General features: G+C 35.9%; 1 protein-coding gene across 2 annotated transcripts in view; it reads left to right on the top strand.

Annotated features, from left to right (window-relative positions):
• The first annotated feature begins 469 nt into the window (after positions 1-469).
• Positions 470-21,305, top strand: part of LOC136037671 (mucin-2-like) — a 59,212-nt gene continuing 38,376 nt past the window's right edge. The window contains exons 1-2 of one of the 2 annotated variants that reach the window (XM_065720413.1): positions 470-729; positions 17,134-17,185. In XM_065720413.1, the coding sequence (XP_065576485.1) occupies positions 17,150-17,185 (36 nt within the window). In that variant the 5' untranslated portion in view covers positions 470-729; positions 17,134-17,149. The remainder of the gene's footprint in view (positions 730-17,133; positions 17,186-21,305) is intronic. The other variant, XM_065720404.1, reaches the window with a different exon arrangement.

The raw sequence follows: 21,305 nt of genomic DNA, 5'->3' as shown, positions 1-21,305 counted from the left end.
TTTTTTTTAAACTGAAACTAAGAAGCCACATTAAAACTTGCAACGAACAGAAATTACTCCGTGTGTGAAAGGGGCTGCTCCCGTCTCAACGCCCTGCTCTTTATGCTTAAGTTTTTTACTGTTTAATAAAGTAGAATTGAGAGAAAGAGTCGTACTTTAGCGTAAAGAGCGGGGCGTTGAAAAGGGAGCAGCCCCTTTCATACACCGGGTAATTTCTGTTCGTTTTAAGTCTTAATGTGGCTCCTTACTTTCAGTTAAAAAAACTAGTTTTTTTTATTTAATTTATGTTAGATTATCCAGTTTTTATAATTCTTCTTTCAGCGTTAGGAATGGAAGTGTTTAAAATTGGAAGGACGATTTAGTAGCACACCCTGTCTCTCAGTATTTCAAGCAATATGCGCATGTAAACACAATAAATCTATTACCAAGGTCTGAATGACACCACAGAAGAGATTTCAAGTTCAGAGTTACTTTTCAAGAATAACATCGTCGCAGCATGTTCTGTGTGTTGCTATTGGGCAGAGAGGTATGAAGTGTAGGCGGTTTGACCTCTATAATTAAAGGAACTGATTTACCTTAAGGGGTATCTTTTTTCAAAGATTCGGGTAGCTTCTTTACCGAAAAAGTTTCTAAGATACGTTCAGTGACTATCCGAAGAAGTTAGAGTGTGTTACTGCAAGTTCCCGGCTCAAGGAGAGGGACTGCACGGATATACTTGCAGCTTCTAAGGTAGGAGCCTCTGCCTCTCCCAATAACACGTTTTGGTCTTTAGTTTAAACAAATCCGAGTGTCCCAAAGCCGTGATGCTTAGGATTTTAAGGATTTAAAATCCTTGCTCTATATTTACAGCTTGATATGTGTTCCATGCAGAATGGGAAAATTATACGATTCTCGGATCATGGGAAAATTATGCTATTCTTGGAGGTTATAGCTTACCCGAAGAAAAAAAAATTGTTAAATTTTTAAAACGGCTTTATCAAAGTTGATAAGTCAGCCTTATCTTTCTATAAGGTATATTATTTAAAGAATCCCACAGAGTACAAGGGCAAAGGGCCTGAAACCTGAAATGCTCTGGGCTTTCCTTTGATTCTGGAAAGGGGAAAACTGTTAATATTTTAGCTTGAAACTTCATGACCTAAAAGAGGGAATACCTATGACCGAAGAATATGAAACAGTTTTTTTTCTCTATCCCTTTGTTTGTACAACCACCGAGATTGACTAAAGCTAAGAAAGCCATTATTTGAAATTTCTATTTCCAGCTCTAGGCTTTCTGTATCGCAGCTTATTTAACCAAAATAAGTCGCTGGTAATATGGAGAATTAATGACCAGGATAACCAGAGAGCAACATTTTTTTAATCTATAAAATTGTTATCGACAGAAGAAAAATTGTGTCAAATATTGACACTTTTATTCTAACGCTGTCTAAGCTTGACTGGCCATAATTTAGTGCTTTTTAACGAAGATTTGTTCCTTAGTATAATTATTGTTCCTCTTGTGTGTATGAGTTCCTATTGTACTATAATTACTTGTTCCTTAGTATAATATTGACTGATATATTGAAGACGTGTTTCTATACATTAGAAAGAACCATATTAATGGATAATATGTTGCGAAGGAAAATTTTAACAAGTCCATGTTTTTTTATTGGGTACAGGAATTTGGAACTGTTTTCTAAGGTTTCCACTAATATTGAATGCGTCGCTCTTTATATACCGTTCATTCGGTGAGTTTGAAAGCAATTATTATGCATTATATGTAAATGCACTTCAAAAATTTTGTTGACGAAAGTCAGTCAAAATAATTGAAGTATGGACCCCCCCACCCTCAAGAAACTCAAGGATAGTCTAGTTTTTTGTCTAATTTTTTTTTCGTTTAAGACTATGCCAGAAATTTTTTCCAGTACATCCATCAGATCGTTCGAATTTTCGTTCTTTCTTGTGGTCATCTTCGTGAGCCTTGAGTGAAAACCCATTGCTTTAACCACGACATGAATTTTTAAGGATATAGCAATAAGATGATCTAGAAAAAGGACACACTTAAAAAGTGTGCGCTCCTTCTTCGAAGTTTATGTTGGTAGCCGAATCTCACAGATATGTCACTTATGCTAAAATTTACATTCTATTGAGATTCTTGGCTATTTCCCCGGAACCTCCCCTCGGTAGATTACCCCTGGGCCATTTCACTTCCCCTGTGGGCTACTCTCCATCCAGAAATCACCGCCAGGGACAATACCCGCCGAGGAATTCCCTCGCTGGACAATCCCCTCTACAGAATATTCCCCTGGAAAATTCCCTCTATTGACTATAACCCCCTGGAAAGTTTCCCTTGTAAAATTCAGCAGCCAGAGGGAAAGTAAGACAATTACAAAGAGTGAAGCAAAGAGAAGACCCTGGAATATTTTACCTACCTATATTCCAAAATCCTGGAAGATTATATGGTGTATATCCTAGAGCATTGATTTTTATAATTTTGTTTCTTTTGATTCTTTCTCTTGTGTTTTGGAAGGGTGAGTTTTCATGGAAGGGTAAGATAAAGGGCAAATAAAATAATTTGGGAATATGAAATTAGTAGCAACTACGGAAGGGTTGCCCTATGATGGAAGTGCAGAGAAATAGAGGCTGGGAATAAGAAATACGAGCAATGAGTTTCCAATGCACTTGGTCATGCACCGATGTCTTTAATAGATGATACCAGCTCACCCCTTATGATGGAGAGCATGTCCGCTAGGTCCAAGGGCTATTTTTATATTTAATTTAAATAACATGGAGGTCAAATCTATGTCAGAACGAAGCAAATTTGAATTGAATAGAATTCCGTATTTCAAATAAACTAGCAAATTATTTACTTATTTCAAACACAAAAAATTAAGAGAAATAAAAGTACGAAACTAAACACTGTATGATATTCTGCACCATTTATTTTGCCTGTAATCGGAATACAGGTACACCATTCCAAAATTCACTCTTTTCTTCATTATCTCTATTTGTAATACGGTCCCTTTGGCTGCTCAATTTCATATTTAAGTGGGGGGGGGGGTGTTTTCAGGAGTAATTGTCTGCGGGGGAGGGAATTTTCCAGAGGAAAGTTTCTGTGAGGGGGGTTTCCGAGGGGATTGTCCATGGTAGGGGTCATTTTCTGGGTGGAATTGTCAGTGTGGGAAAGGTGGGGAGATTTATAATTAGCTTGGAGGAATGGCCTACGGGGGTGATTTTCCGGGTGGTATTAGCTATACACCTTCATTGAGATGCTGTTTTCAGAGTGACTTTTTATAATTTAATGCACCAACAACGTTCCAACTTTGCTCAGGGAGTTTTGCTAAAACAAATTTAGTAAATAAATTATTAATAAATTAGTAAATAATTACTGAATTTAATAGTACTTGTTAATTAAACGAAACACATCCAAAAAGTGAAGTTGGGTCAATCCCAATAAAATTTAACCTTATAATAATATGATTTGGGTTATACATTTGCAAATGAGGGAGGGAGGGGGGTGTAAAGTATTTGAAATACTTTTCAAATACTTGAAAAGTATTTTGTTTGACAGCGACCCTAACCTAACCCCACCTCCCCTAATGTGCAAATATATAGTCTAAATTATACAAGTCTAATGCATTCTATCACCCGTCGCTTGTCTTTGTTTTTGTGAAACCGGTTTTCCAAGATCTAACCACGGGTAATTCTTGAGTGTGATGCGTTTAATTTAACAAGTACCAATTTAGTTATTAAGTAAATAAATTAAAAAATGTTCAAGAATAAAAATTTAAATTATTTTTAAATTAAGAAATTTAAAATAAAAAATTAAAATTATTGGTAAATTAAAAAGTAAAAAAATATTAAGTAGGTAAATTTAGTAAGTAAATAAAATATAGTAGATTTTCCAACTCTTAAGAAGAACGTTAACTGATTTGTTTTAAATTTTGTAAACTACATTTCGCTAAGCTGAATTTAATTGCCTATTTCTTTTTTTGCATTTAATTTTTTTCGGGTTGTTTTGTGAAACTTGATATTTTTCCATAACGGGTTTCTGCGAGTCCAATCCGACTTCATTTGAGCTTGAATGTTTGTTTTATGTTGGAGACGCTGCATAGGGTTGTAAACCTTTACAAACTTTCTGATTGCGTCTGGGTTTACTTTAATAAGCATCTGGTAGGCTAAGCGTATTGGTAAGCGTGTAGCCAATTCGTTCAGAGCTATGGTTCTCGTGGGAGGAGGTACAATAATCTCTTTTCTATAAATTATGCATTTATTTTATAAAGTCTATATACAATGGTAGGAAACCAACAAAAGACAAAAACATGACTGAATTAACACTGGAGAGGAACTGAATAAACACTTCAAGAATTCGCTTATAAATACCTACCAAGATCCTTAGAATTGGGTCTTGAGAAACACGTTATTCTATATTCTACTAAGACTCGGCCATTAACATTGTCTGAGTTTCAGTTTTCTGGTATCATAAACCTAATATTCTCATTTAATATTTCTAGAAGACCAAACATCATCAAACGATTCAACCCAAATCCCAATAAGGTTAGATTTATTGTTCTAAAAATTCAATTCAAAAGCTTACAGGTTGGTCAAGAGATCCTTTCCCTTCCCAATGTAGAAAAAACTGTGCTTCTGAAAACTCGTAGAAGAGATGTGACGATATCAATTCTAATATCTTTGTCTCCACCTTTTTTAAAACAGTATTATTGATTTTTACAGTTAAATTCTATACATTGCATAAGGTTGACTTGCTTGGACTTATTTTTAGTAAAAACAGAACATTTTTTTTTTACGGACGTCCAAGTCAAGCTGCGGGCCGTACAAAATAGTTAAGAGTATCTAAAGACTGACGTTACTCAAGCAAGTTCCGTGGTGTATTAGATTAAAAGTTATAAATTTTATACAGCTTAAAACGTCCGGATTGGGGTTTAAACTTCGTGTGTAAATAACTAAACTTGAAACTAAAACATACTTTCCCTGTTCCGATACCGCAATAAATGCACAAATTGTTATGATATAAGACGAATCTAGTGAAGTTTGAACGAACAAAATTATCAAACAGTTCGTGGTAACGAACTGTAGTAAGGAGCGACCCGGCTCAATAGTAATCAAAACTCTAAAAACGGAATTTTGATATCAATAGTTACATCAAAATAATCTCATTTTTATGCTGAACTTAAACATAAAAGTTCCATCAAGTTCGGTCTTACCCATCAAAAGTAACGAGCCTGAGAAAATTTGCCTTATTTTAGAACACAGGGGGAAACACCCTAAAAGTCATAGAATCTTAACAAAAATTACAACATCAGATTTAGCGTATCAGAGAGCCCTACTGTAGAAGTTTCAAAATCCTATCTACAACAGTTACGTGGTTACGTGGGAGGATCTTTTGTATTGTTTTAAAAAGTAGAACTGTGACAAAGAGTCAAACTTTAGCGTAAAGAGGGGGAGGTTGAGAAGGGGACAGCTCCTTTCATATACGGAATAATATCAGTTCGTTTTAAGTTTTAATGTCGCTTCTTACTTTCATTTGAAGAAACTTGTTTTTTTAAAATTTAATTATTGAAAGAACATAAATCATCTGGAGTCCACATTGGCTTTTGCTGACCGAGTCAAAACAGAAACTATCCTTATTTGGGATATCACTTGTTGCCTATATGTGACAGTCTATGGCCAGTCAAAACAAACCTTAGCATGTTGAGTACAGAATACTCAAAATTAGGTCTTAAGGACAGCTAGGATAAAATTCATGTTCATAGACCCCAACGTAAACCAATCAGTTCATGACTGTTTAAGGTATCTCCCTTCACAAATCGTTTCTGTATCGAAGGACAATTGTTTTTAACGATGGTAACATAGATGAAAATGCTTAGAGTGGCATAACAAAGTTTCAATAGCACTGGGACACCAACCCAAAAACGTGTGAAAAAAGACTTGCATAGAAAAACAAGGTGAATAAAACAAAGTGACAAAGAGAAACAAAGTGAAAGTGAAGTGTGCAAGCACTATTTTAGTGATATTGTGTACCAGCGAGACTTAGCATACATCATCAACTTCTGTAAAACCTACTATATGGTGAACAATAAACACCCAAGGCACACCGAAGGGCCTTGAAGGCTTGACTGCGCTTTTAACACCTACTTGCTTGGCCACATGTTGGAGGTTCCCATCTAAGAGTGGCAATTCATTAAAAAGTAAAGGTGGATAATTTTTTTTTCAATGTTTAAAATGAAGATACAGCCACAGATATTTTCAAAATCCAGGGGGAATTTTTGAAATGATAATACCAAAAAGTTTTTTTTCAAAATCTAGGAGTAGGCAAATATCCCTCCCCCTATCCGCACCACCCCTAATGGCACCCATGCTTCCAGTTCCATTGTCTTGGCAATAAAGCCTCTGAGGTGTCTCAGTTATTTTCTAAGAATATTTGCAAATGTTCCTGCAAGAGGGGCACATAGCCTCGCCCCCTCTAACAACAATTGGAAATGTTTGACAGGCGGGCACTGTTTCAGACGGCACGAGCCGTTTCCTGTAAATAATCCATATAGCAGTAAACCAAGTTTTGGTATTGGCATAAAACGTAAAACCTAGAGGTAGAAGGCATTCACAATCGAGGCTGAGATAGCTTCAGCAAGGCCGTAAATTCAAGTCAAGGTGGTTTGTCATACCTTTCAACCTACTACCCTTAAAATCCAACTTTCTATTTCTTTAGTTTAATGAATTCGTCATATTTCTTCAATTTTCTGAATAAAACTAAATTCTTTCTACCGAGATCTCACTGTATATTGGCACCTTTTAGATTGAAAACAAAGAGCAACTCAACGGTAGTGGGCTAGGAGTGAATTAAAGGTGTTTTCTAACACACAACCTATTATTGCCAACAATGTATAACAAGTAAGTTTCTCTAATATCGCTTCACGCATTAAGATATTGTTCATAGAAAATCAGTAGTGTCTATAACTAGTTATGGTACTTATCTTTATTATTCTTATCTTTTGCCTTATCAGCTGCTATAACTTATTTATTGACTATGGCAGTATCTGTTCCATAATCATTTTTGAGAAGCCAATCTGACTAAGTCAGCTTTACACTTTTTTACTTTTTAAAGACAATATCAGAGTATTTGATTATATCCATAAGCATATTCCCTAAAAATGGGGATTAATACCGAGGGTCATATCTACGATTTTATTCAGTGGGTATTTTTTTTTGGGGGGGGGGGTACAATAAAACTTTAAAATACCCCAAAAATGTATTTTATTCATTTTTATTACGTTTTTACGAGTCGTGCAAACATTCCGGGGCCGGTTTAAACTCCTTAATCCTTCCCTTGAATACAAACTCGTCAATGCCTAAGATGGAAGAAAATCTTTTTAGGATCAAATTAGACTAGCTCGATGCTAACATATGCTTGGTAGGATTTTTAGCAGTCAGTCTCATAAAAAGACACGAATTGGAGGGATTTGCACATTTCTCTCTGAAAACTAAATAGCATTGTTGGTCCCCTGTTCGTTTTATGAGTATAGCCAAATTGGCATCTCAGCGAACAAAAAGCAATATAGCATTTAGCTACAAAATTTTAAGGAAGAAGCATCAAGGTTTAAGGACATCAAATTGCAATCAAGATAATTTACTGGTGACATTTTCTTGGGTGACCAAGAAAACAGTAAAACTTGTATCTTCTTTATATTGTCCACTCCACTACCTGACTTTGGGATTAATCCTGAAATTAAGCTTCATTAAAACCTTTAACCCGGTGGGTGACACAAAAACCGCTCTGTATTCCGTCAGTTATATAGGCTAGACCAATGACAGCTGCAAATTCAGAAGCAGTCTGACTTTGAGCATAGCTTAGATACCAATACAGTTATGAAAACTCCTATTTTGCCCATGAGAAGCTTTTGGTACAGAGCTCTGAACTTGGCGCCTCCCCAAAGCCCGCGCTTCGACGCGTAGATCTTACTGCAACACCAATGGCGGGAACGCAATTTTGTTTTGTTGCATACACAGCTTAGATACCAATATTGGTATCTGTTGGTATCTAAGCTGTGCTGCCAGTTTCCTGTCTCCAGACGCTAGCATCGCTACCGCTTACTGTGTCCTAAAAATAAGTCGAGTTTTCATAACTGTATTGGCATCTAAGCTGTGAGTTGGAGACACTCAAGCACATTGCTACAAACAGACACATGGAAAGGGATCAAACAGTTCGTAGTAACGAACTGTAGTAAGGAGCGACCCGGCTCAATAGTAACCAAAACTCTAAAAGATGGAATTTTGATGCCAATTATTACATCAAAAGAATCGAATTGTAATGCTGATTTTAAATATTTATAAGTTTCATCAAGATTAGTCTTACCTGTCAAAAGTTACGAGCCTGAGCAAATTTGCCTCATTTTAGAAAATAGGGGGAAAAATCCCCTAAAAGTCATACGATCTTAACAAAAATCACATCATCAGATTCAGTGTATCAGAAAACCTGGCTCTAGAAGTTTCAAGCCCCTATCTACAAAAATGTGGAATTTCGCATTTTTTACCAGAAGACAAATCACGGATGCGTGTTTATTTGTTTTTTTTTTTTGCTTTTTTGTTTTTTTCCCCAGGGGTGATCGTATTGACTCAGTGGTCCAAGAATGTCGCGAAAGGGCTCATTCTAACGGAAATTAAAGTTCCAGTGTCCTTTTTAAGTGACAAAAAAATTGGAGGGCACCTAGTCCCCCTCCCACGCTCATTTTTTCCCCAAAGTCACCTGATCAAAATTCTGAGATAGCCATTTTATTCACCATAGTCGAAAAACCTAATAACTATGTCTTTGGGGACGACTTACTCCCCCGCATCCCTCTGGGAGGGGCTGCAAGTTACAAACTTTGACCTGTGTTTACATATAGTAATGGTTACTGGGAAGTGTACAGGCGTTTTCAGGGGGATTTTTTGGTTTGGGGAGAGAGTTGAGGGGGGTAGTTTAGGGGGGGTATGTGGGAGGATCTTTCCATGGAGGAACTTCTCATGGGGGAAGAGACTTTCAATGGAGTGGGCGCAGGATTTTCTAGCATTATTTAAAAAAAAACAATGAATAAATAAATATGAAAAGTTTTTTCTACTGAAAGTGAGGAGCAGCATTAAAACTTAAAACGAACAGAAATTATTACGCATACGAGGGGTTTACCTCCTCGTAATACCTCGCTCTTTACGCTAAAGTATTTTTAGTAATTTCAACTATTTATTCTACGGCCTTTGTGATTCAGGTGTCATTCTTAAGGAATTGGGACAAAATTTAAGCTTTAGTGTAAAGAGCGAGGTATCGACGAGGGGTGAGTCCCCTCATATACGCAGTAAAAACATACGAATATAGAAGTTCGCTACGTAGGTTAATTCGTAATTTACGTAAATTTTTTACTTATGAAAATGTTAGTAAGAAAATAAAAGTTATAGATGTCTCTTTAAGTAATCAAAAAATTGGAGGGCAATTAGGCCTCCTCTCTCGCTCCTTTTTTCTCAAAATCTTCCGATTAAAACTATGAAAAAGCCATTTAGCCCAAAAAAATGAATATGCAAATTTCGTTTTAATTATTTATGTGCGGAGAGCCAAGATCAAGAAATGCATTAATTCTAAAACGTCCAGAAATTAAACAAAAAAAAACAAGTTTTTTAAATGAAAGTAAGGAGCGACATTAAAACTTAAAACGAACAGAAATTACTCCGTATATGTAAGGGGCTTTTCCTCCTCAACACCCTGCTCTTTACGCTAAAGTTTTTTACTGTTTTAAAATGTAGAGTTAAGAGAAAGAGTCAAACTTTAGCGTAAAAAGCGGGGCGTTGAGGAGGAAAAGCCCCTTTCATATACGGAGTAATTTCTGTTCTTTTTAATTTTTAATGTCGCTCCTTACTTTCATTTAAAAAACTTTTTTTTTTTGTTTAGTTTCCGGGTAGGGACGGTATATTTGCAAGATCAGGCAAATTATTTGACAGTAAAATCTATATTAGGGTTTGGGAAAATTCAGACGGTAGGAGATTTGACTGTTAAACCCCTTTGTAAATGTTGCTGATCAGAAAGTTCAGAGATGTCAGAAGCTCATGACTGTCTGGAGACACTGTTGGGGCAATAATTAGCCTATTCCATGGCAAATAGTACCTAGCCCCTTGGTATGTTTGAAAATTTATGCACGCCTGTTTTAGAGTTATGTCGTTGCTCATTATGTGGATCGCACCTATAAGTATTGTTATGCAAATTACAATGCAAGCAATTAAAAAGTATTCTTTGAATGGAACTCTTTAAAGCGATACTAAATTAACTTAGCTATTAGGTGACCTTCACATTGAAGCTAAAACAACTTAAAGAGTACCTATATGTTGCAGTGGGATTTCTGATTACTTAAATTTAAAAGTTTGCCAAATATCAGAAAATTCTTATTTTTCAAGCGAAAAGGGTTAATATTTCTTCTTAAAGGGAAAACTCTATTGAGCCGATCTAGCAGAATCCTCCAAAGGTAAAAAGAAAAAAAACTGTTGCCCGATCAGTTTGACTCACAGGCTTTAACTTCCTGAATTAAGTTTCTAGCGTCTAACACAGATGTAGTAAAACAAAGTTTATGGGAAAATTTTCAAAGATACACAATTTACAATTATTGAATTAAAGAATGATTAAACTATGCAATGTACTATCGACATATAGCGCAGTTCTTGATGCCACAACGAATGTTCGGTGTTCCCCCATCGAGTCAGCTCACATACTTATATTGTTTGGTCAAAAACAGGCCTGGTTTGCAAAGAATTTGTGGTTGCGGCAGAAACCTTCTCTCAGGAAGTTACATTTCCCCCAGTAAACATTCTAAGCATACTAGGGTCAAAATTGAGTAAACTTTTTCTTTTTTTCACTGGGACAGTAGAGGCCAATATAGCTCTATTTGACCATTAGAATATTTAACAATTTGAATCTTATGTCTGAGCAGATTGAGTCAGAAGTAAAAGTTCCGGCAAAATGCTTACATGACATGTTAGTCATCCCGGTAGGAGTGTCGATTACCGCAAATATAAGGTGGGGCGGTAGGCCAATCGTGTTGTTTTAATGGTTGTTTCAACGAAACCAAAAAAGGTATTTTTCAAAATCTAGTGGTGGGGGTGACAAGTTACTTCCCCTTCCGCAACTGTATCCTGGTTCACAAAAAGTAAAGTAGATTATATACCTACTTTACCTAAAGTAGATCGTCCAGTATGGTGATGTAACAAGATTTACCCGTAGCAGCCTCTGGCATCCTAAAGTCTTGTTAGAGCGAATCCTTCGTTATATACGTGGGATCTTCTTTTAAACCTTAGTTAGGCCTTTGGTGAAGCCATGCCACTTTAAAAATCACACAAATTAAATATCTTAATACTTTTAAATGAACGCTTATCTATTTACCTGTTTACAATGTTGTCATCCTGTCAAGGTTGTGCGAAGTCACAGTAGTTACTTACAGAACAGTATATTAGTGTCAATTGAAACTGACATGTTGACAGCTATTGGGAAAAAATTACTCAATTAATCAGGAAGAAAGGAAAAGACGAAGGTTTTTCATAAACTCAAAAGTAAAAAATAGTCCGGCCAATGGGGAAATATACCATTTGATGTGTACCATGGGCCTGTACCATTTGAGATACAATTTTAGTCAAACTTGTAAATTGCACCAGAACGTTGACCGAGGATCAAAACCCAAAAACATGTACAGTGAGTATTAGCGATGCTGCAGTCGAGTGTGATTTTATTTTTATAGCTAACTGCAAAGAAAATGTATATACATAGGTCGGAAACATAGCCTACAGCGATAAACAATATTTTAGGCCTCGGTAACCGTTTGGTTTCTGGCCAATGTTCGACACATCTACGATAGAGGTCTCGGAATAAAATTATTTGCGGTAAATTACGAGTTTGGCAGAAGATCCAAGCAATTAAACATGGACAAGTGTTGTTCTGTTGTTGAATATAGGAATAAATCAAAGGCACATACATTTATATCACATTTCATAAACACATATGAAAACTCTATTGCGATGAGCATGTGTAGCGACAAATATTGGTGTTCAGGTTGTTTCTTCTTTGTGTTCGTTGTAGGATAAGATATTTAATTTCAAAAAATGACTATCACAAGCCCCGATGGACCAAATTCGCATTTCGGAGTCATAAAACCATAAAAATAAAAATAAAATCGTGGAAATAGCACAACAACATAAAACTGGCTAAACAATTACAAAAACACCAAAATCAGAAAGGCAAAGCCATTCATTAGTAAAAAAAAAGACTGAATGTCTGAAAGTTACAAAGGTAATAACTAGAACAAAATTAAAAATAGTGAGATAAAATTAGCATTGAAAAAGTTAAATAAGAACATATGAACAATGGGGAGGGAACAAAAGAATCAAACGAACATAAAACTTGGGTACCAAGAGTACCAAATAAAAAAAAAGGAAACTAGTGGTTTATTTTATCAGTAATGAAGGATACAAACGTTTTTTCATACCTGGAGGTTAAGCAACGGATTGGAGACAAGATAAGAACGGATTCAGAAACAGTACGTGGCAGGCGGTGTCTGAATGGGGAGTGTATTTTGGAGAAAATGTTGTCGGTACGAAGGTTTAATATTGCATTTTTTTTTTCAAAAGGGACGCACAGCGTTCCTCTCCTGTGCTCAAGAGTTTCTAGCTTAGCCTCGTAGTCATAACAAGCACCACGATATCCAAGAAGCTGTTAAACTACGCACAGGCATTCATATAGGGCAAGGGTATATGGTGATGCTTCCGGCCCAGGATATTCATAAATATTCCAGGATATTCATAAATATGCTATAATTCTTGTTCTATTTGCCAGTTTTGTATTGTTTTTATGCCCCCTCAAAATGAGTCTGCCCCCTAAGCAAATTTCTGCTTATGGAGAAAACAGAACCCAATAAAACTTTTTTGAGTTTGTTCTACGTCAACCGATAAGTTATTTCTTTAATTTTATTTATTAAATTTAAAAGTAAAAACCATTCGTTTTCAAATTTTAGTAAGGATTTAGCTGTCTATGAATTTTTTTTTTTAAGTTTGTATATGTGAATTTGTTGTCATCGGAATCAGATGGTAAATTACTTGAGAATCTCGCCAAGCAACAAAACTGTTTTTTTTTAAATTTCGATCAGTCTCTCAGTTGAACCCATGACAGTAAACCGTCCCTAATGACACATTGCTAGTTATGGCACTTGGTATTAACCAAGTGACATATAGCAATCGCCAATTCTGTCGGTCTGTCTGTCTGTCTGTCGGTCTGTCTGTCTGTCGGTCTGTCTGTCTGTCGGTCCCGGTTTTGCTACTTTAGGCACTTCCAGGTAAGCTAGGACGATGAAATTTGGCAAGCGTATCAGGGACCGGACCAGATTAAATTAGAAATAGTCTTTTTCCCGATTTGACCATCTGGGGGGGGGGGAGTAGGGGGCCGGTTAATTCGCAAAAAATAGAAAAAATGAAGTATTTTTAACTTATGAGTGGGTGGTTGGATCTTAATGAAATTTGATATTTGGAATGATATTGTGTCTCAGAGCTCTTATTTTAAATCCCGATCGGATTTGATGACATTGGGGGGAATTGGAGGGGGGAAACCTAAAGTCCCGGTTTTGCTACTTTAGGTACTTCCAGGTAAGCTAGGACGATGAAATTTGGCAAGCGTATCAGGGACCGGACCAGATTAAATTAGAAATAATCGTTTTCCCAATTTGAACATCTGGGGGGAGTGGGGGGGCCGGTTAATTCGGAAAAAATAAAAAAATGAAGTATTTTTAACTTATGAGCAGGTGATTGGATCTTAATGAAATTTGATGTTTGGAATGATATTGTGCCTCAAAGCTCTGATTTTAAATCCCGACCGGATCGGATGACATCGGGGGGAGTTGGAGGGGGAAAACCTAAAATCTTGGAAAACACTTAGAGTGGAGAGATCGGGATGAAACTTGATGGGAAAAATAAGCGCAAGTCCCAGATACATGATTGACATAATCGGAACTGATTCGCTCTCTTTGGGGTAGTTGGGGGGGGGGGGTCAATTCTTAAAAATTAGAAAAAATGAGGTATTTTCAACTTACGAACGGGTGATCGGATCTCAATGAAATTTGATGTTTAGAAGGATATCGTGTCTTAGAGCTCTTATTTTATAATCAGAACGGATCCGCTCTCTTTGGGGTAGTTGGGGGGGGGGGTTAATTCTGAAAAATTAGAAAAATGAGGTATTTTTAACTTACGAAAGGGTGATTGGATCTCCATGAAATTTGATATTTAGAAGAATATCGTGTCTCAAAGCTCTTATTTTAAATCCTGACCGGATCTGGTGACATTGGGGGAAGTTTGGGGTGGGGAAACCTAAAATGATGGAAAACGCTTAGATTGGAGGGATTGGGATGAAACTTGGTTGGAAAAATAAGCAGAAGTCTTGCATGCGTGATTTACATAATTGGAATGGATCCGCTCAATTTGGGGGGGGGGGTAGTTCTGAAAAATAAGAAAAAATGACGTATTTTTAACTTACGAAGGAGTGATCGGATCTTCATGAAACTTCATATTTAGAAGGACCTCGTAACTCAGATATCTTATTTTAAATTTCAACCGGATCAAGCGTAATTGGGGGGGGGGGGGCAGTTGAGGGGACCGGAAATCTTAGAAAATACTTAAAGCGGTGAGATCAGGATGAAACTGGATGGGAAGAATAGAAACCTGTCTAAGATACGTGACTGACATAACTGGACCGGATCTGCTCTCTTTGGTGGAATTGGGGGGGGGGGTATTTTGAAAATTGAGGTATTTGTAACTTACAAAAGGGTGAACAGCTCTTAATGAAATTTGATATTTAGAAGGATCTTGTGCTTTAAAGTTCTAATTTCAAATTCCGACCAGATCCTGTGACATTCGGGGGAGTTGGAGGGGGAAACCGGAATTCTTGGAAAACATGAAAATTGGGGTATTTTTATCTTACGAATAGATGATCGGATCGTAATGAAATTTGATTTTTAGAAGGAATTCATGTCTCAGAGCTCTTATTTCAAATCCCGACCAGATCTTTTGACATTGGGGGGAGTTGGAGGGGGAAATCTTGGAAAAACACTTGGAGTGGAGGAATCGGGATGAAGCTTGGTGGATAGAATAAACAAATGTCCTTGATACGTGATTGACAGAATCGTACTGGATTCGCTCTCTTTGGGGGAGTTGGGGGGAGGGTTCAGTAATTTGGCGAGTACGGTGCTTCTGGACGTGCTAGGGCGATGAAAATTGGTAGGCATGTCAGGGAGCTGCACAATTTGACTTGATAAAGTCGTTTTCCCAGATTCGACCATCTGGGGGGCAAAAGGGAGAGGAAAAATTAGAAAAAATAGGTATTTATAACTTACGAGTGGGTGATCGGATCTTAATAAATTTTGATATTTAGAAGGACTTTGTGACTCAGAGCTCTTATTTTAAATCTTGACCGGCATCAAGCCTCTTATTTTCCTTTTTAAATCAATCTATTGATTCATAGAATTTTGTTAGAGCTCATACCATATGATCTCTTTGCTCTTAGCTCTTCTCGCCTCGTCACAAGTGCCATATGAGCTCTTAGCTCTTGGCATTAGAAAAAATTAGGTATTTATAACTTACGAGTGGGTGATCGGATCTTAATAAATTTTGATATTTAGAAGGACTTTGTGACTCAGAGCTCTTATTTTAAATCTTGACCGGCATCAAGCCTCTTATTTTCCTTTTTAAGTCTATCTATTGATTCATAGAATTTTGTTAGAGCTCATACCATATGATCTCTTGGCTCTTAGCTCTTCTCGCCTCGTCACAAGTGCCATATGAGCTCTTAGCTCTTGTTTTAATTTTATTTTCTTCACTTTTGGGTATTTTTTTTCGTAATGCTTTCAGGCGATTTTGGCACAACACTTTTTTAAACTATATGATTCGCCTGCCTCTGGAGACTTTAGGATTTTCTGGTACTATTTAGAATTTGCCTAAAAAATCAAGTTTAGAGCCCTCCCCATCGAATATTTTCACCATAATGTGTATAGATAGTAAGAATCTTGGAAAGTCTTATATGTTCATGCATATGACTTTAGGTTCTACTATTGGGCTGGATCTATATCCAGTACATCTGGATACTTACTGGATACTTAACTGTATACTTATCCATTTATCTTTTCGTCTCGATAAGTCGCATTAGTCTTCTTAGTCTCCATTTATCCTTTTTGAGGGTCAAAAGGCAAATCAGGTGAGCTTAGAAGGTTTTTTTTAGGGAAAGCCGAATCCGGTGGAGGAAAAGATAATTTCATTTGGTCAAATTCGCCTGAAAGGAAATGAAGTCATGGGCTTTAACGCATTGCGGATGCGTCAGCCCCTTCATTCCGCAATATAAAAGCTTTGAAATAAATAATGCCTGACGCTCAAATGCGCTATGAAAAAACAAAACGTTCTAATAAAACCCCGAATAGGATCGGAGAAGGCCACAAGGAAGGATTTAAAGGGAATTAGAACTTTGTGGTGTTTTTATCATTATATTTTTGAATAAACCACTAAAATTTGTTTTTTTTTAAATTTAAAATGCCCAATTTTCTTCAAAAACAAATTTGAAACTCAAGCCAAAATCACGAGTAATGGAAGTGTTATATCTGCTCATTTAAAACAGGCCTAAAATGTTTTTGAAAAACTTACTGGGCTAGAATATTGTGCATCCCAAGGGTTACTATTGGCCAAATAAAAAAAAATCAGGTGTCTTTTACATTTGAAATACTTAAAAATGTATTTCTCCAAGCCAAAGATTTCATTACTCGTGCCATTCTTAGTGGGGGCCGGTTTATTCCCCTGGAAAGTTTTCCTTGGAATCTTCTAGGGAGGAATTCTCAATGGGGGATTTCTGTAGTTGGAATACGCATAGCACCTTAGTGAAGGGAAGTTTTCTGGGGAAGAGGAACACACGTAGCACCATTTTTAGTATAATATGTATCGAATACTGCATGCATTGCTTTCCATGTGTTGTTAAATTGCCGTAACTTTTAAACTCATTTAAATGAAACAGATCATCACCTGTTTTGTTGATGACTTATCTAGTTCTTAAATGTTTTAGGAGAGGCTACTCTATCACGTAAAATTTATTTGATTTTTTTTTTTTTATTTCAGAACCCGGTGAATCACGATGAACACTTACATACTCCTCCTGTTAACTTTCATAGTAAGTCTATTTTTGTTTTAGGCCTAGTTTTTTTTCCTTCTTTTTTTAAGTACAGAAATGGTGATGAAAGGCAATAGTCATACTTGGAGGAATGTAACTAACAGGAACTATTTAGGGAAAAGTAATAAATCGAAATACTAAAAGCTCTTGCAAAGTATAGCTATAGTTTCCGAAATATATCCAGACACTTTTTCTTTTCAACCTAGTTTCTCCTTAAAGCTGCTACCCCGAGTCCTATCTTTATATCTGCCAACCTTGTTAAATCAAGAAGTGGCTCATCGGACATATAAATCAGAAAACATTAAAAATGACATTGAACCGCAGAGCAAAGTTTATTCTTAAATATTACGTCCCCTACGTATAACAAAACTTTATTAAAGTTTATGCCCTTGAAATTAATGTCCTTATATAATAATAATGCCCTTATACTTAATAATAAAGTTTATGCCCTTAATCAAGTTTATCGTTCATACAAAAATATTTTATTAAAGTTTATGCCCTTAAAATCAATGCCCTTATTATTAAAATATTGATGATATTTTACCAATAAAGTCTATGTCCTACATATAATAGTATTTTATTGAAGTTTATGCCCTTAAAATCAATGCCCTTATTATTAGAATATTAATAATATCTTAATAATAAATTTTATGCCTTATATACAATAATATTTGGCTGTATGTTGTAATTTTTTAAATATTATAGTGCTTATACTATCTGTAATAGCTTTCCCCTCCGACACTTTTATTTATATAATTAAAATCAAAAATGTTTTCGGCTCAAAGCAAGAAAAGAACTACTGACCAAGTAGATACACTTAAGTTTAGCATGCACTTCAATCTTCGAGTCAATGTCATTTCTAAGGCCCTCTAGAAAAGCAAACATAGTGTGAAAAAATATATTTTTTCAGAAGAAAAAATTCATTTTACCCTCAATCATCAGTGCGTTTTCATTAGTACGTTTTTCGAAGGGATTTTCTGTAGACCCATCCATCCCCGCGCTCATGCATGCCTTATTATTAACTGGGAAATAGTAAGAACATAACCAATTTCTGTAAAGGATTACCACATCCTCACCAAAGTCAATATAGCAGGCTCATTATCCTTGGGAAGACATTGATTGACTGCAATTTATAAATGACTAAAAAATTAGTTAATGGTAGTGACCTTCGTGTAAAAGGAAGCTATTGCTGTCATTTAATTGTCATGGTAATTTTTGCACGTATTCATGAGCTTACGTTAAATGGAGAACCAAAAGTAAATATTTACTTTCCGCATTTTTCTTTCGTATCTGCCATTAAGCGGATAGATATGCACACGTCAGACGCAGTAGTGCTATTAAATAAAAATCGTGACTCGGGTAAAATTTATTATATCACACAAATACCCCGAAAAATCCACTCTGGAAAAACGTTAATTTAAAATTGAGCACGCAAAGGAAAATTAAGCTAAATAAAAAGAACAAAGAAAAGTATATAAATGTCAATCAGCTATTATTAAAGAGGGTTGGTGGTCATTGTGTAGGCGGGTTCGATGCTACATACCTAAAAGAGATCGTTTCAATGTCTGCACTGTCTAAATCCTTATGAGCTTTCAAATAAATATAGGAAAGGGTATGGGGGAAGGGGGAGGGTGGGAATTAATCTCTCATCTACCTGAGATTATTTTCATGCCGAAACATCTGAACTCGCATTGAGTTTTCCGATAAATTAAATAAAAAAAAAACAAGTTTTCCAACTGAAAGTATGGAACAACATTAAAACTTCTCCACGCGTAAAATTGAGTCGGTAAAGAGAAAGCAAGATATAAGAAGAATTTCGTATAGGAATTCTGGTAAATTCCCTCAATGTAAAATTTCCCCTGAAAAATTCACCAAATCTCACCAAAGAAAATCTCACCAGCATAAAATTCGAAGTAACATTAAACCCTAAATCAAGCAGAATGTGCTCCTTCGAGGAGGGGGGCTTCCCCTCCTCAACTCTCTCTTGTGATCGTAGAAACTTTGAAGGATGCTCACTTGATCGAAAATTGAGAATTCTAATGCCTTTTGTAAAAGTCAAAAGTGACGGGAGAACAACCAGACCCTGTCTGAGAGCCTTTTAATGTCTGTTCCTTTTTCTGTAATCCTTTAGGACATCTGGTTAACATTTTGGGTACCATTTTTCATTCATAATAGTTGAAAATAACCCCAAATTTGCATCCTCTATGTTTCTGGGGGTTAAGTCATCATATTAGGGTAAAATATAGTCTAATATTGAGGCTATGGAGGTGATATTAACCCTGAAGGTAAGCTTATTAGACATCTCAAGGTTTTTGATCAAAACAGGATATCTTAAAGTTTGATTAGATAAAATAAGAGTTAGGGGTGAGATGGATAGCAGAAAAGCAACTTTGAGGGAATTGATTGCCCTGCAGTAGCTTTTGGCCTTTAAAAAAAACACAAGAACTTTCAGTTTTCAATGGAATGACCCCCCTCACAAATTAAAAAAAACCTTCCATTTGAAGTGGATAGGAAAAAGTTTTGTGCACTTTTCCAGCCCTTTTTTCACCTTCATTTTGAGGGAAGAAATATGTTTTTATTTTCCTTTTGTATTGGGATTCCCTTAGCCGCGAGTCTCGAATAAGTTTCAGACCAATCAGAAACATCCGGTGCTTTATTGAGCCCCCTTTATGAGAGGAGAGACGAATTCCAAAAGGACCGATCTTTTGGATGATTTTTTAATATTAGTCCCATGACCCAAGAAATTGCAGTTACAAGTTTCAAACTGATCGGGAAGATAGTTTTGTGGCTCATTCCTGGGCCACTAAAACCCTCCCAACTTTTTTCCACAGCAAAAAGTTGATGATCTTTTTGATCAAGAAAATAATCCCTAAAAGTTTCACGCAACTGGGCTCCAAAGATCAAACACTAAAATAAAATATGCGGGAGGAATGTCTGGAGGATTTACCGGGGAGAATTTTCAACAGGGGGATTTTCCGAGTGGGGAGTGCCTCAAACGAATGAATCAAATATTATCAGGGGCGTCAATTTACGATGTCAATTTTCATAATCTAGGGGTGACTGAATTTTCCGATTTTCAAATTTTTCAAAGGGAATAGCAAAAAGGCATTTTTAGAATAAAAATATCAGCCAAAAGGTACTATCTATCGTGAGAGATGAAGGGGGATTCTCCCCTCAATTGACGCTGCTAAATATTACGGACTTATAAAGTATGTAATATTCATATTGTTATAATTAACACTTGCATATTGTAAAAAAGTACGCTTTGAAGCATTAATAAACATAGAACTACTGAACCAATAAAGAAATAAACCATCTAATTCTGTACTAAACCAGCATCTAAATCACCTTCATCAACCCGATACATTTTAACATCATCAGCAGACGCTTCAAAACTGTAGTTACTAATAGACAAAGAAAAATCATTAGTCAATAAACAAGATATAAAAGGATCTAAACAACTTTCCTGTTGAACACACCGTTAATAATAGGGAATGATGGTAACGATTGAAAACACATTACCCAAGTTTACATAGATCTAGCACACAAAAAAAACAAAAATCGACGATAACGTGTAATTTCAAGTTTATATGTTTTACGCTTTTGGACAGTTAATAGAACAGACCGTGTATTAAAAACCTTTGATGAAGAAACGATCGGTTTTAAAGTTATATTAATTTTTAAAAAAACAAAGTTTTTCCAATGGAACGGAAGAGCGAAGTTGAAACTTACAATATGTACCAACAAAACTAATATACAAATAAACAAACTAATTATGTTTTCCTATACTTTTAGGATTACAGAAAACTAGCGCTTTACTGAAAACACAGAAGTCAAGTATAATAAACAGGAATATTGATTTGGGAGTCAAAAGTGAGTATGTAGCCAGACAACAATAAACGAATCTATAAAGCGTTTCATAGTCTTACACTAGTTGTGACATCAGTAACTTTCAGTATACAATTAAAATTATCTTAAAAACCTAAGTGCAACATTAAATATTTTTTTTATAACCCCAAAGTAATTGAACATCATACATAAATATAGGATTAATTTATCAGGTAGCATTTTGGTCTCGCCAGCTATAATACCAATAGTGAGTAATATACAATCTTAAATT

The sequence above is a fragment of the Artemia franciscana genome, chromosome 2 (assembly GCF_032884065.1).
Source record: "Artemia franciscana chromosome 2, ASM3288406v1, whole genome shotgun sequence".
Taxonomy (NCBI): domain Eukaryota; kingdom Metazoa; phylum Arthropoda; class Branchiopoda; order Anostraca; family Artemiidae; genus Artemia; species Artemia franciscana.
This window is presented reverse-complemented; position numbering and strand designations above follow the sequence as displayed.